General features: G+C 35.6%; 1 protein-coding gene across 1 annotated transcript in view; it reads right to left on the bottom strand.

Annotated features, from left to right (window-relative positions):
• Babam2 (BRISC and BRCA1 A complex member 2) overlaps window positions 1-16,472 on the bottom strand; it is a 396,592-nt gene that overhangs the window by 345,448 nt on the left and 34,672 nt on the right. Inside the window, exon 3 of the mRNA XM_026391012.2 lies at window positions 7,823-7,899. Within this exon, the coding sequence (XP_026246797.1) occupies window positions 7,823-7,899 (77 nt within the window). The remainder of the gene's footprint in view (window positions 1-7,822; window positions 7,900-16,472) is intronic.

Raw genomic sequence — 16,472 nt, 5'->3', positions numbered from 1 at the left:
CAGATGGAATGTCAGATAGAGAGCTCAGGACATACATGCTTCAGATGATCTGGAGTCTCAAGGAAGACATGAGACAGCAAAATCAGACAATGAAAGATCACATTGACAAACAAATCCAGGAAGTAAAAGATCAATTTCACAGGGAGATAGAGGTAATAAAAAACAAACAAATAGAAATACTAGAAATGCAGGAAACAATAAACCAACTTAAAAACTCAATTGAGAATACTACCAGCAGAGTGGATCACTTAGAAGATAGAACATCAGACAATGAAGACAGAGTATTTCAACTTGAAAAGAACATAGATAGCTCAGCAAGTCTACTAAGAAACCATGAGCAGAACATTCAAGAGCTATGGGATAATATCAAAAGACCAAACTTAAGAGTCATTGGGATACAGGAAGGCACAGAGCTCCAAACCAAAGGATTAAGCAATCTATTCAGTGAAATAATACAAGAAAACTTCCCAGACTTGAAGAATGAGACAGAATCCCAAATCCTAGAAGCCTACAGGACGCCGAATGTGCAAAATCATAAGAGATCCACACCTAGACACATTATAATGAAGATGTCCAACATACAGAATGAGGAGAGAATTTTAAAAGCTACAAGGGAAAGGAAGCAGATTACATTTAGGGGTAAACCAATCAGAATAACAGCTGATCTCTCAACACAGACTCTAAAAGCTAGAAGATCCTGGAATAACATATTTCAAAAGCTTAAAGAAAATGGATTCCAACCAAGAATCTTGTATCCGGCGAAATTAAGCTTCAGGTTAGAAGATGAAATTAAAACCTTCCACGATAAACAAAAGTTAAAAGAATTCGCAGCTAGAAAACCATCTCTTCAAAAAATCCTTGGCAAAACATTACAGGAAGAGGAAATGGAAAATAACATTGAAAACCAACAATGGGAGGTAGGACAGTAAAGGGGGGAAAGTAGTCAAAGAGGATAACAAATCAGGTTTAGTAACATCAATAAACAAACATGGATAGAAGAACAAACCATATCTCAATAATAACCCTAAATGTTAATGGCTTAAACTCACCAATTAAGAGACACAGGCTAGTAGAATGGATCAAAAAACAAGACCCAACAATATGCTGTCTACAGGAGACGCATTTGATAGGAAAAGATATACATAGACTGAAGGTGAAAGGTTGGGAAAAATCATATCACTCATATGGACCGCGGAAACAAGCAGGAGTGTCCATACTCATATCTAATAAAATAGATTTCAAGCCAAAGCTAATCAAAAGGGACAAAGAAGGACTCTTCATACTGCTCAAGGGAACCATACACCAACAAGACATAACAATCATAAATATATATGCCCCAAATAATGGTGCAGCTGTGTTCATCAAGCAAACTCTTCTCAAGTTCAAGAATCTAATAGACCAACATACAATAATCATGGGAGACTTCAACACACCTCTCTCACCACTGGACAGATCTTCCAAACAAAAGTTAAATAAGGAAACTATAGAACTCAATAACACAATTAACAACCTAGACTTAATTGACATATATAGACTATACCACCCAACATCAAGTAGCTACACTTTTTTCTCAGCAGCACATGGAACCTTCTCAAAAATAGACCATATACTATGTCACAGGGCAACTCTTAGACAATACAAAGAGGTAGAGATAATACCATGCATCTTGTCTGATCATAATGGAATGAAACTGAAAATCAATGATAAAAGAAGAAAGGAAAAATCAAACATCACCTGGAGAATGAACAATAGGTTGCTGAGTGATCAATGGGTTTTAGAAGACATCAAGGAGGAAATTAAAAAATTCCTAGAGTTAAATGAAAACACAGACACAACATATCGGAATCTATGGGACACATTGAAAGCAGTTCTAAGAGGAAAATTCATTGCTTGGAGTTCATTCCTCAAAAAAAGAAAAAACCAACAAATAAATGATCTCATACTTCATCTCAAAATCCTAGAAAAAGAAGAGCAAAACAACAGCAAAAGAAGTAGAAGGCAAGAAATAATTAAAATCAGAGCTGAAATTAATGAAATTGAAACAAAAGAAACAATTGAAAAAATTGACAAAACTAAAAGCTGGTTCTTTGAAAAAATAAATAAAATTGACAGACCCTTAGCCATGCTAACGAAGAGAAGAAGAGAGAGAACCCAAATTACTAGCATACGGGATGAAAAAGGCAATATCACAACAGACACTTCAGAAATACAGAAGATAATCAGAAATTACTTTGAATCCTTATACTCCAATAAAATAGAAGATAGTGAAGGCATAGATAAATTCCTTGAGTCCTATGATCTGCCCAGATTGAGCCAGGAGGATATAGACAACCTAAACAGACCAATAACAATAGAGGAAATAGAAGAAACCATCAAAAGACTACCAACTAAGAAAAGCCCAGGACCGGATGGGTATACAGCAGAGTTTTACAAAACCTTTAAAGAGGAACTAACACCAATACTTTTCAAGCTATTTCAGGAAATAGAAAAAGAGGGAGAACTTCCAAATTCGTTCTACGAGGCCAACATCACCCTGATTCCGAAACCAGACAAAGACACTTCAAAGAAAGAAAACTACAGACCAATATCTCTAATGAACCTTGATGCAAAAATCCTCAATAAAATTCTGGCGAATCGGATTCAAATACATATCAAAAAAATTATACACCATGATCAAGTAGGATTCATCCCTGGTATGCAAGGTTGGTTCAATATACGGAAATCAATAAATGTTATCCACCACATCAATAGACTTAAAAATAAGAACCATATGATCATCTCGATAGATGCAGAAAAAGCTTTCGACAAAGTACAGCATCCCTTTATGTTCAAAACTCTAGAAAAATTAGGGATAACTGGATCATACCTCAACATTGTAAAAGCAATCTATGATAAGCCACAGGCCAGCATCATTCTGAATGGAGAAAAATTGAAGGCATTCCCTCTAAGATCTGGTACAAGACAGGGATGCCCTCTCTCACCTCTTCTGTTCAACATAGTCCTCGAAACACTGGCCAGAGCAATTAGGCAGACGAAAGAAATTAAAGGCATAAAAATAGGAAAAGAAGAACTTAAATTATCACTATTTGCAGATGATATGATTCTATACCTAGCAGACCCAAAAGGGTCTACAAAGAAGCTATTAGAGCTAATAAATGAATTCAGCAAAGTGGCAGGATATAAGATCAACACGCATAAATCAAAGGCATTCCTGTATATCAGCGACAAATCCTCTGAAACGGAAATGAGGACAACTACTCCATTCACAATATCCCCCAAAAAAATAAAATACTTGGGAATCAACCTAACAAAAGAGGTGAAAGATTTATACAATGAAAATTACAGAACCCTAAAGAAAGACATAGAAGAAGACCTTAGAAGATGGAAAAATATACCCTGCTCATGGATAGGCAGAACTAACATCATCAAAATGGCGATATTACCAAAAGTCCTATATAAGTTCAATGCAATGCCAATCAAAATCCCAACAGCATATCTTGTAGAAATCGATAAAAGAATCATGAAATTCATATGGAATAATAAAAGACCCAGAATAGCAAAAACAATACTAAGCAGGAAGTGTGAATCAGGCAGTACAGCGATACCAGACTTCAAACTATACTACAGAGCAATAGTAACAAAAACAGCATGGTACTGGTACCAAAACAGGCGGGTGGACCAATGGTACAGAATAGAGGACACAGTAACCAATCCACAAAACTACAACTATCTTATTTTTGATAAAGGGGCTAAAAGCATGCAATGGAGGAAGGATAGCATCTTCAACAAATGGTGCTGGGAAAACTGGAAATCCATTTGCACCAAAATGAATCTGAATCCCTATCTCTCGCCGTGCACAAAAGTTAACTCAAAATGGATCAAGGAGCTTGATATTAAATCAGAGACATGGCATCTGATAGAAGAAAAAGTTGGTTATGATCTACATGCTGTGGGATCGGGCTCCAAATTCCTCAATAGGACACCCATAGCGCTAGAGTTAACAAATAGAATCAACAAATGGGACTTACTCAAACTAAAAAGTTTTTTCTCAGCAAAAGAAACAATAAGAGAGATAAACAGGGAGCCTACATCCTGGGAACAAATCTTTACTCCACACACTTCAGATAGAGCCCTAATAACCAGAATATACAAAGAACTCAAAGAATTAGACAATAAGATAACAAATAACCCAATCAATAAATGGGCCAAGGACCTGAACAGACACTTCTCAGAGGAGGACATACAATCAATCAACAAGTACATGAAAAAATGCTCACCATCGCTAGCAGTCAGAGAAATGCAAATCAAAACTACCCTAAGATACCATCTCACTCCAGTAAGACTGGTAGCCATTAGGAAGTCAAACAACAATAAGTGCTGGAGAGGATGCGGGGAAAAGGGCACTCTTGTTCATTGCTGGTGGGACTGCAAATTGGTGCAGCCAATTTGGAAAGCAGTATGGAGATTTCTTGGAAAGCTGGGAATGGAACCACCATTTGACCCAGCTATTCCCCTTCTCGGTCTATTCCCTAAAGCCCTAACAAGAGCATGCTACAGGGACACTGCTACATCGATGTTCATAGCAGCTCAATTCACGATAGCAAGACTGTGGAACCAGCCTAGATGCCCTTCAATAGATGAATGGATAAAAAAAATGTGGCATTTATATACTATGGAGTATTACTCTGCATTAAAAAATGACAAAATCATAGAATTTGGAGGGAAATGGATGGCATTAGAGCAGATTATGCTAAGTGAAGCTAGTCAATCTTTAAAAAACAAATACCAAATGACTCCTTTGATATAAGGGGAGTAAACAAGGACAGGGTAGGGACGAAGAGCTTGAGAAGAAGATTTACATTAAACAGGGATGAGAGGTGGGAGGGAAAGGGAGTGAGAAGGGAAATTGCATGGAAATGGAAGGCGATCCTCAGGGTTATACAAAATGTCATATAAGAGGAAAGGAGGGGCAAGACAAGATAATACAAATGGAAGTAATGATTTACAGTAGAAGGGGTAGAGAGAGAAAAGGGGAGGGGAGGGGAGGGGAGGGGGGATAGTAGAGAATAGGACAGACAGCAGAATACATCAGACACTAGAAAGGCAATATGTCAATCAATGGAAGGGAAACTGATGTGATACAGCAATTTGTATACGGGGTAAAAGCGGGAGTTCATAATCCACGTGAATCAACCGTGTAATATGATGTATTAAGAACTATGTAATGTTATGAACGACCAATAAAAATAAATAAATAAATAAATAAATAAATAAATAAAATAAAAAAAAAATGAATAATAAAGACAAATTTCATGTTGGTTATTATGCAGGGGCAGGCCTACAGCGTAATCACTTAAGCAATTTATAAACGAAGTACTGAAGAAAATTATAGATTCAGAATAAACAATAAATTATCAATCATGAAAATGCAAAAGGAAGGCTGGGATGTAGTTCAATGGTAGAGCACCTGCCTAGCACATATGAGGCACTTGGTTTGATCCTCAGCACCACATAAAAATAAAATAAAGGTACTATGTCCATCTACAACTAAAGCGATTTTTTTAAAATGCAAAAGGAAAATAATAGAAGACAAAAGTAGGAAGGCAAAGAAAGAGGAATAAGAGCCAAAAGACATTATCTATGGTTCGTAGGAAACCAAATAAGTGTTTGTCATTATTGCACAGCAATTATCATTAAGTAATAACAATGCTAACTCTGTGCCTGGCACTTACTAAGAACTCTTAGGGTCTGTTCATTTAACTATAAAATATATGGTTTAAGGTGATCTTTGGAAAAATAAAATAAAAATTGGGGGACTAAGAAAGTAGCTCAGTGGTACAGCACTTGCCAAGTATGTGAAAGGTCTTGGGTTCAATCCCAGCACAGCAAGAAAAAGTAAAAAATTATTAAGTTACAGGATAACCAACACCAGAACGTCAACAGTGATATAATTACATTAAAGGGGAAGCATGACATAAAGGTTAGGATGAAAATAAATTGATGCCTCATTTATCAGGGGAGGAAGTGAAAATATAATAATGTCTCAAATATGTAAATCAAAAAACAGAGGCAAAAGCATATTACTTAAAGAAATGGAGACCAACTCAGAAGAATTAAACTAAAACAATTTTCTTGTTTTAATTATATGTTGTTCTCTCAGAAAACAGGACTGGGAGAGGGATTTACAGGACAGAAGACTATAGCTCTCCTACACAAAATAATTTCAGTGTTATTTTCATTTTTTTAAATATTTTTCTTAGTTTTAGATGGATGCAAGACCTTTATTTCTTTATTTTTATGTGGTGCTCAGGATAGACTCTAGTGCCTCAAACATGCTAGGCAAGTACTCTACCACTGAGCAACTATTTCCATTTTTAACTATATGAGTAATCTACTTTGATCATTTCTTTTAAATTTAGTTAATATATTTTCACAACAAGTAGCAATCTAATATTGTCCTACTACCTCAAACAGGTGAAATTCTTTTATATTTTAATATTTTTTATAGAATGGTCAAATAATGCAAAGTTAACAAATCAGCATGTCCTAAATTTTTCATTCAATGCTACATTTGGTAAATTAATACAAAGTGATTCTAGAGAATGCTAAGATGTGGCCCCTCATGGAATATAATGGTAAAACATATCCAGAATCCAAAAACCAGTTTACCCACCTGGCCCATCTTTAATGTCTACGCACTATATTCCTCCCTAAGAACAGAGAGATTTTAATGCCCTATTCACCACAGCTGTAGGTTCAAGACAAAAAATTCCTGATGAGATTACTGATACTAACCAACCAAAGCTCTTGTCAGTTCTACACTAGGATAGCACCTTAGCACTGGTAATAGTGGCAGAGAAGGCTGATGCTACCCAGGTGAGATGCTCTAAGGGGTAACCTAAATCCAGTGGTACATCTTGTACACTATCTAGCTAAGGTAAGAAACCTATGGTCCCATCACATTCAATTTAGCCTGCATAATGTTAGCCCCACTAGATTTTTGATTTTTAAAAAGTAACCAACATCTAAAACTGAATTCATACAAAAATTGTGACCTTTACTTTCTGGGTCGAGAGAGGTAGCTACCCCCTCAGAGACAAGGTGCCCCAATGTGTCAACACAGTCTGCTTCCCTCATTCATGATACAACTCTGGCCATCACAGGTCATTTGCATTTCTGACCCTTACTATAAAAGAGATAACATGTTAACATGCCTAAGAACTCTCACAGTCAGGAGACAACTGGAAATATATCAGTGACAATGGTTCCTGGCATCAGTGGCTCCAGAAGGTTAGAAATACTGGTGAATAGCAGCCATTCCTACCTAAAAACTCTCTAAATAGGTATTTTAAAGCAGTGGATCTCTTTATTGGGGTATTACAGAAGAGCTACTTATGGAAAAAACATACACAACACATAACACACACACACACACGTAAGAATTATTGTGCATGCCTAAACATTAAGGATATCTGAGGCTAGGGCTATAGCTTAGTGGCAGAGTGCTGGCCTGGCACATGTGAGACATTGGGTTCAATCCTCAGCACCACATATAAATAAATAAAATATAATGTCCATCTACAACTAAAAATATTTTTTAAAAAGAATATTTGTACATGCCCATTTGCCTACAACTTATTCCCTGTCAACTGCCTTCCTTTTAACAGAGCTAGGATTGAATGACAGATAAGAAAAGTTATATATGTCAGTTGATCATAAGCAAAAGAGAACACTTAATGGCTAGAAATAAAAACTAAAGTGCAAAGTCCAATAATTAACAACATAATCTCTACTTTGATCAAAACAGTCATAATTTTCTTACATTTTAATGTTTCTCCAGCATATGGAATGTGCAGTTTGAATCTGTCACAGTTGGGTCCGGGAGTCAATGATGTACAGCTTTAAAAAAAGAGAGAAGAAAAGATTTTTTTAAATGAACTTTTTAAAAGCTCACCTATTTATAATATTTAGTAAAGTAAATAAAAAGTGAACTTTATAGACAAAAAGTTAAAAATACTGGTTTACAGAACAAAATAAGTCTTTAATCACAGAGGTTAAAACAATAAGTCTTCACCTAAAACAAGTAATTCATTTATCTAACGATAAAACTTACATGCCTTCTAATAACATCAACAGTTTCAACTACTTCCTTCAAAGAAGTATATCTTGACTTTTAAAACTATATATATGATCCAAAACAGGTCTCTAGTCTTTGTTGCCAAGAATTATAAAATAAGAGTAATTTTATGGTCATATTTTAAACTAGACTCCTAGCTTTCGCTCTCTCAGAACAGAAAAGAGCCCACTTTGGGCCTTTTTTGTGGGACCAGATGGTTTTCTTTCTTTCCACAAAGGTACGATGCTTTATCTAGATTTGGCACACTGCAACTTTCATCTGCAGGAAAGCACAATGTATTATACTTGGTTTTGGGTAAAATGTAAATTTTAAAAGGGAGGTGGTTGAGTTAATCATCAAGGACACAATGTTTTGTTTTGTTTTGTTTTTTTAATCTACTACTTCACAAAGTTCTGCAATGTTCTTTGTTCTCCACACACATCTACTTTACAAAACATCTTATGATCTTACAAGTCAGAACCTCAACTGCATAACAAGAGTACTGGCCTCATAAGCTAATAAAATGCTATCACAAAGCCAACTAAGGAAGTTAGATCTTTCTTTTTTTTAAGGGTGAAAGGAGTAGGAATTATTCAAGTGTGAAGAATAGAAACAGATCTCCTGCAGGGGCAGGAGGGCACCCCAATAGAGGTTGCCCTTCATTTCAAAAATAAGTGAGGCTTGGGCTCAAGCGGTAGCGTGCTCGCCTGGCATGCGTGCAGCCCGGGTTCGATCCTCAGCACCACATACAAACAAAGATGTTGCGTCTGCCGAAAACTAAAAAAAATAAATATTAAAAAAAATAAGTGAGGCTTTCAATTTATTGAGTAATGCAAAAGAACTAATTTTCCCTCCTAATTCCAAAACTGACTCTGAAGCAATTGTGAAAATGAACCTACAAAAAGTTGTTTAAGAAATGGAAACACAGATGGAATAAATGTACAACTTCTATAGATGGTCACTTTGAAGGGTAAAGATCATATGAAGATAAATTCAAGAAATGTTGGCTTTAAAAAAACTATCTCAGTCTCATATCAGACTTACTTTTATCCAAAAAAAGTAAATTTTCTTTCATTTGAACATAAAATAAAAAAGAATGAGAAAGAAACTTTAACTCAGATATAGTTAACATAAATCACTAGATTATTCCTCTTTATATTCAAGGACCAAAAAAAATGTTTTTAGATTAAAAACTAACAAAGTTTAGTAACTGAATAGTAACCTATTTTAATTTTTCAAACACATTCTTCATTTACTGTCAGTATAAAATATTCTTCAGGGAATATTTTATTAAAAGATACCAAAACATTTCCCTTCTATAGGTTGGGTATTACTTATTCAAAATGTTAGGGACTCTCTAAGTGCTTTAGATTTCAGATTTCTTCATATTTTAGAATATGTGCACGTACAAAATGGAATACCTTAGGGATATAACCCTAATCTAAACACAAAATGCATTTATGTTTCATATAAGCCTTCTACATCATAGGTTTAAGGTGAAATTTATGTAGTAATTTTAGTGCACCTGCATTTTGACTGCAACCTGTCACAGGAGGGGGCAGGAAGGGGAATTCTCCATTGGGGCATCATGAGGACACTCAAAAAGTCTTAAATTTTGAAAGATTTTAGATTTGGCATTTCCAGATTAGGAATGCACAACTTATAGTAAAATGTTTTCTTGCCCACAACACAAAAGTTATTTTAAAGGATTTATGGAAAACACAAAGATTCCAACATTATAAAATATACAAGGTAATCAAATGATAGTAATGACTCTACAAGCATCCAACCTGCAATGCTTTAAAGTGATGGAAAACACTGCTGACAACGGTGTTTTGGAGCTTGAAGATAAACTCATCTGTCTATATGGCTTAAAGACTGAAGTCAGCAGTAGTACAGAAAATCCTCAAGATTAATCTGATTCTAGTTTGTTTGAATTCAAGGACCAAATTTTACACCCCTTCCATGTGAAATTGCTAAACATTCCCTGCCGGGCCATACTTTATATTATTTATTTTATGCTTCACCAGGATTGGGAAAGTGTTTCTATGCCCTGCTATTTCACCTTCCTCCCTTACCACAGCACAGGTGGTTCTAGAAAGAACAGGGTGTTGAAAAGGACACTTCTCCATCTGAGTGATTCATTCACCCTTGTTGGGTTTTGTTTTTTTGTTTATTTGTATGTTTGTTTGCAAATTAGATAAGACAGACTGAGCATAGTTCTAGGTGTCAGGAATATGGGTGGCCACGATCCACAGGACTACAATCTATGAAGCACAGCAGGTACTTCAACTTTATTAAGGGAAGAAGAAATGATAAAACAAGAGACAAAGACAGTTTAAGATTGCTCAATGTTATGAAGAAAATAAAACAGGGTGCTATCAAAAAAAAAAAGAGAGAGAGAGAGAGAGAGAGATCCTTTACAATGGAAAATCAACTAAGACCTCTGGAGGAGGAGAAATTCCAAACCTGAATAACACTATGGGGCCAACCATGAAAGGTTCTGGGAAGAGCATCCCAGGCAGAGGAAACAGAGGATGCAAGGTGTGAAAGCACAATCAAGTCTGATATGTCTAGGAAGAAATCTTTACATATCTGGGCAATGAGGCTGGAGCACAGTGAATGAGGGAGAAAACAGCAAAAGATGAAGACAAAACGTAAGCAAGGGATATGTCAATAATGCAGGGTCTTGCAATCAGTGACAATTAATTCAGTTTTTTTTAAGAGACAGAGAGAGAATTTTTTAATATTTATTTTTTAGTTTTTTTGTCCGTGGACACATCTTTATTTTATTTTTATGTGGTGCTGAGGATTGAACCCAGTACCCCATGCATGCCAGACAAGTGCGCTACCGCTTGAGCCACATCCCCAGACCTTAATTCAGTTTTTATGCCAAGCACATATGATGGTTTTTGACATAAGAATAACATTTGTCTAAATGTTTTTAAGAGATTACTGTCTACAGTACAAAAAAAAAAGGAAAAGACGGTAAGGCTGGGGTTGTGGCTCAGCAGTGGAGCGCTCACCTAGCACGTGTGAGGCCCTGGGTTCAATCCTCAGCAACATGTAAAAATAAATAAATAAACAAACAAACAAAATAAAGGAATTGTGTCCAATTACAACTAAAAAAAATTTTAAATAAAGTCATACTGTCCATCTACAACTTCAAAAAAAAAAAGTTTTAAAAAAGACTATAAGAAAAAAAATGGAAAGAAGACCAGAGAGGGCACCATAGAAAGCAAGAAAGATGAGTAATACCAGGACCAGGCTGGCAGCAATGGGAATGAAGACAAACGCATTTGCTACCTAGGGAGCAAGAGAGGTGCAAGTTTAGGGGAAAGGGAAGCCAAGCCAAGAGTGAGAAGTGCAAGATGGTAACCAAATCTTCTACGGTAACAGAGTCAGGTAGATGGGTGGGCCAACCTACAAAAGCCAATTAAACACTGAAGAAAAGGTATGAGAAAAAAATTTACCAAAACTCGCCTAAAAAAAATGCTATATGATATTGGAAAGATCGCTCCCGGGAAAGAGTGGCAGCGGGGATTGGGGAGGGGACACGACAGGAGCACACTCAAGTGAAAAGGTATAATCTCCAGTAGGCTGCAGAGCTTCTGATTTGCTGAAAGGAATTTACAGATTTGGAGCCAAGGGATGACAAAGGAAGCTGCCATCAGCAGGTCTCTTTCTCCTGAGCAGTACTCAGCTCTTCCTCCAATAAATGTTGAGACATTATTGAAAATGTTGCTTACACTCTATCTTCCATGTTACTGGGATGAACAGGGATTATGAAAAACAAGCCAATGTCACATACACAAAAGTTCTTTTAAGGTCAAGTAAAATCTTTCCTCTTAAATTACTCTTGTCTAAAACTGGTTTGGATCCTATTATTTAATTTACTGTGAAAAACCAAATCACTGTCAAGGTGAGCACTCATTTTTTTGGTAATCAAGGAAAAGCATGGGGGGTAGGGGGTATGGCTCAGTGGTAGAGTATAGGCTTTAGCAAGCACAAGTTCTAGTTCAATCCCCAGTACCAGGAACAACAACAACAACAATTAAAAAAAAAAAAAAAACAGCATGGGTTAGAAAAGATCAAAAAACACACAGGAACTGTGTAATTCCACTTACAGAAAGAAGAAGTGTGTGTGTGTGTGTGTGTGTGTGTGTGTGTGTGTATGTCTACACACAAAAGTAGATTATAGGAGAATCACCAAAACATGCCAAGATTTGGGTGCCTTTACAACTTTCTTCTGGTTGGCTTTCTGCATTGTTCTTAGTTTTTTGTCATTTTTTTTCACATTGTTCTTAGCTTTATAATAAATATGAAATATTTTATAATTGTTAAATATTTTAATTTAAATACACTCTTTCATATTTGACTAGGGAGATTTAAAAATATTTAACAATTTAAATTTTTAATTTAAAAATATTTAATTTAAATACATCCTTTTTATATTTGACTGATGGAAACAAGGTTAAGTTATGTTGGCCATATTTATCTTTTTCTCCTAAAATACCTCATTCCTTTTCAGAAGGAAAGAATACAGGGTGATTTATTGATAAGAGTCTTCAAGTAAAGTATATGAAAACCTTTACATTTCTTTTTTTCCGTTGTTTTTTTTTTCTTTTCTTTTTGCAGTGCTGGGGTCAAACCCAGTATCTTATATATGCTAGGAAAGTACTGTCCCAGTGAGCCACACCCCAGCCCACAAAGCTTCACATTTCTAACATTTTTAATCTCTCATGATTCCTTTGGTCAGAATTTTGGGAATGGCTGGGCTGGGCTAAAAGTGTCCCAGGCAGTTGTAATCAGAAATTAGTTATAGATAATTAATAGGAAGGGAAATTCATACATCTAGAAAGCCATTTCCTTACAATGTATGAAAAAGATACTGGCATTGTCAAAATTATATTTGTATAATGGCAACTTATCCTCACATACAGTTAGATCCAAGCTTTTAAAAGCCAATATTTCAGGGCTGGGGCACTTGCCTAGCATGTGCAAGGCCCTTCGTTCAATCCCCAGTAGTGAAAGAAAAAAGAAAAAGAAAAATGGCAATATTCCAAAATTCAATAAACTTTCAACAACAAAAATGATTTTAAAATAATTTTTTAAATTGGTGACAATTACAAACAACAACAAGTGCTGGCTAGGATATGGGGAAAAGGGTACACTTGTTCATTGTTGGTGGGACTGCAAATTGGTGCAGCCAATTTGGAAAGCAGTACGGAGATTTCTTGGAAAGCTGGGAATGGAACCACCATTTGACCCAGCTATTCTCCTTCTCGGTCTATTCCCTAAAGACCTAAAAAGAGCATGCTACAGGGACACTGCTACATCGATGTTCATAGCAGCACAATTCACAATAGCAAGACTGTGGAACCAGCCTAGATGCCCTTCAATAGACAAATGGATAAAAAAAATGTGGCATTTATACACAATGGAGTATTACTCTGCATTAAAAAATGACAAAATCATAGAATTTGGAGGGAAATGGATGGCATTAGAGCAGATTATGCTAAGTGAAGCTAGCCAATCCCTAAAAAACAAATGCCAAATGTTTTCTTTGATATAAGGAGAGTAACTAAGAACAGAGTAGGGACAAAGAGCATGAGAAGAAGATTAACATTAAATAGGGATGAGAGGTGGGAGGAAAAGGGAGAGAGAAGGGAAATTGCATGGAAATGGAAGGAGACCCTCAGGGTTATACAAAATTACATACAAGAGGAAGTGAGGGGGAAGGGAAAAATAATACAAGGGGGAGAAATGAATTACAGTAAAGGGGGTAGAGAGAGAAGAGGGGAGGGGAGGGGAGGGGGGATAGTAGAGGATAGGAAAGGCAGCAGAATACAACAGACACAAGTATGGCAATATGTAAATCAATGGAAGTGTAACTGATGTGATTCTGCAATCTGTATACGGGGTAAAAATGGGAGTTCATAACCCACTTGAATCAAAGTGTGAAATATGATATATCAAGAACTATGTAATGTTTTGAACAACCAACAATAAAAAAATAAATAAAACATACATATTAAAGGAGTTGATTTCTAAAAAAAAAAAATTGGTGACAATTAAATGGTAATTTCAAATTTGTTCCTCAACTCCATTTCCTGGGTGCTTACTATACACCATGCACTGTGCTTAGATCTGAGAATATAGCAGTGACAACATATTTTGGTATCAGAGTATAAAAAGGATTTTAAATATATTTTGCAAATTTTAACTTAACTCAATATACTAGTAATGCACTACTTTAAACTTAAATATGTGGGAGAACCAAGGGAGTTAAACTCATTCTATAGATTATGCACATAGGAATTATCACATAGGAATTAAAATCTTTTAAGATTTTACTTGATCTTAAAAGAACCTTTGTGTATGTGACATTGGCTTGTTTTTCATAATCTCTGTTCATCCCAGTAACATGGAAGATAGAATGTAAACAACATTTTAAAAAAACTTAATTTTTTTTAAGTTGGACACAATTGGACATAATACTTTATTTTATTTATTTATTTTTATGTGGCACTGAGGATTGAACCCAGTGTCTCACACATGCTAGGCAAGCATTCTACCACTAAGCCTAGACCCCAGCCCAAGTGGGAATTCTTGATATCAAAGGAGGTAGTTTACTCTAGAACTTTGTTATAGAAATTGCAGTTGACCATTGATAAAATAAATAAGCATAATAAATTTTGAACACTCTCATCTCTACAGGTTTTTATTTTACATTTAATTATAAAATTCCTAGTATTATTTATCTAATTCCTAATTGTGCTTTGTTTTCTCAACCAGATTATAAAATTCTTGATGCCAATAATTGTTCTATAATATAAAAAATAAAATAAAAAGACCAACACAGCATATAACACAGTGCTATTCATCTAACACAGGCAAAATTTTTTGTTAATTTGCTTTTTTTTTACTTTTTCTTTTTTAGATACACATGGCAGTAGAATGTATTTTGACATATTATACATACATGGAGTATAACTTCCCATTCTTATGACTGTACATGATGTGGAGTTACAGTAGTCATGTATTCACACACGAACATAGGAAAGCTGTATCTGATTCATTCTACTGTTTTTCCTATTTCCATCCTCCCTCCTTTCCTTTATTTCCCTTTGTCTAATCCAATGAACTTCTATTCTTCCTTCCCCCTTCCCCAACTTATTGTGGGTTAGTAGCATCTACTCATCAGAGAAACTTCAGCCTTGTTTTTGGTATTGGCTTATTTCATTTAGAATGATAGTTTTCAGTTCCATCCATTTGCCTGTAAATGCCATGATTTCATTCTTCTTTATGGCTGAGTAATATTCCATTCTGTATATGTACACGATTTCTTTTTTAATTTTATTTATTTTTTCTTTAGTAATACATGACAGTAGAATGCATTTTGATATATAATACATACATGGAATGTACATACATCAATCATATTGTCTATTCTATTCTGCAGCCCTTCCTATTGTACATGATTTCTTTATCCATTCATCAGTTGAAGGGCACCTACGTTGGTTCCATAGCTTAGCTATTGGGAATTGAGCTGCTATACACATTGATGTGGCTGTGTCACTGTAGTATGCTGATTTTAAGTCCTGTGGGTATGTGCCAAGGACTGGGATAACTGAGTCAAATGGTGGTTCCATCCCAGGTTTTCTGAGGCATCTCCATACTGCTTTCCAGATTGGTTGTACCAATTTGCAGACCCACCCAGCAATGAGTGAGTGTAGCTTTTTCCCTACATCCTCACCAACATTTATGTTACTTGTATTCTTGACAGTTGCCATTCTGACTAGAGTGAGATGAAATCTTGGTATAGTTTTAATTTGCATTTCTCTAATTACTAGAGATGATGAACATTTTTTTCATATATTTGTTAACCAATAGTATTTCTTCTTCTGTGAAGTGCAGCACTGGCAAAATTTTAGAACATACTAATAATCATCAGCTAAATTAAAAAGATGACACTGAAACCTCCAGGCTTCTGTAAAAGCACTCAGTAAGAGCACTGGGTTATAAGCCACTTTCAGGGCACTCCAGCCACACTGCAATCTCCGTGGCCTCCATATTTTACAATGATCTTTAAATCTCCAGCATCTAGCACTGGTATCCAACAGGAAGACACTGACCTCTATGAATGCCTAAGCCTTGACTCCAGTTTTGTGATCTTTTACGACAAAAATTGGTGATTTAACCGGAATTGAAATGATATTCTCATCCTTACCTCTGAGAAAAGCAAAGTGTGATTGTTTGTGCAGGGGCTTCCCTTTGAAGAGCTGTACATGCAACCAGGATTTAACTTGAAGACATTAACTAAAATTATTCTATGTTCACAATAAAGAATAAT

This window comes from Urocitellus parryii, chromosome 12, assembly GCF_045843805.1.
Source record: "Urocitellus parryii isolate mUroPar1 chromosome 12, mUroPar1.hap1, whole genome shotgun sequence".
NCBI lineage: Eukaryota > Metazoa > Chordata > Mammalia > Rodentia > Sciuridae > Urocitellus > Urocitellus parryii.
Note: the sequence above shows the minus strand (reverse complement) of the source record. Positions and strands in the feature narration are given on the sequence as shown.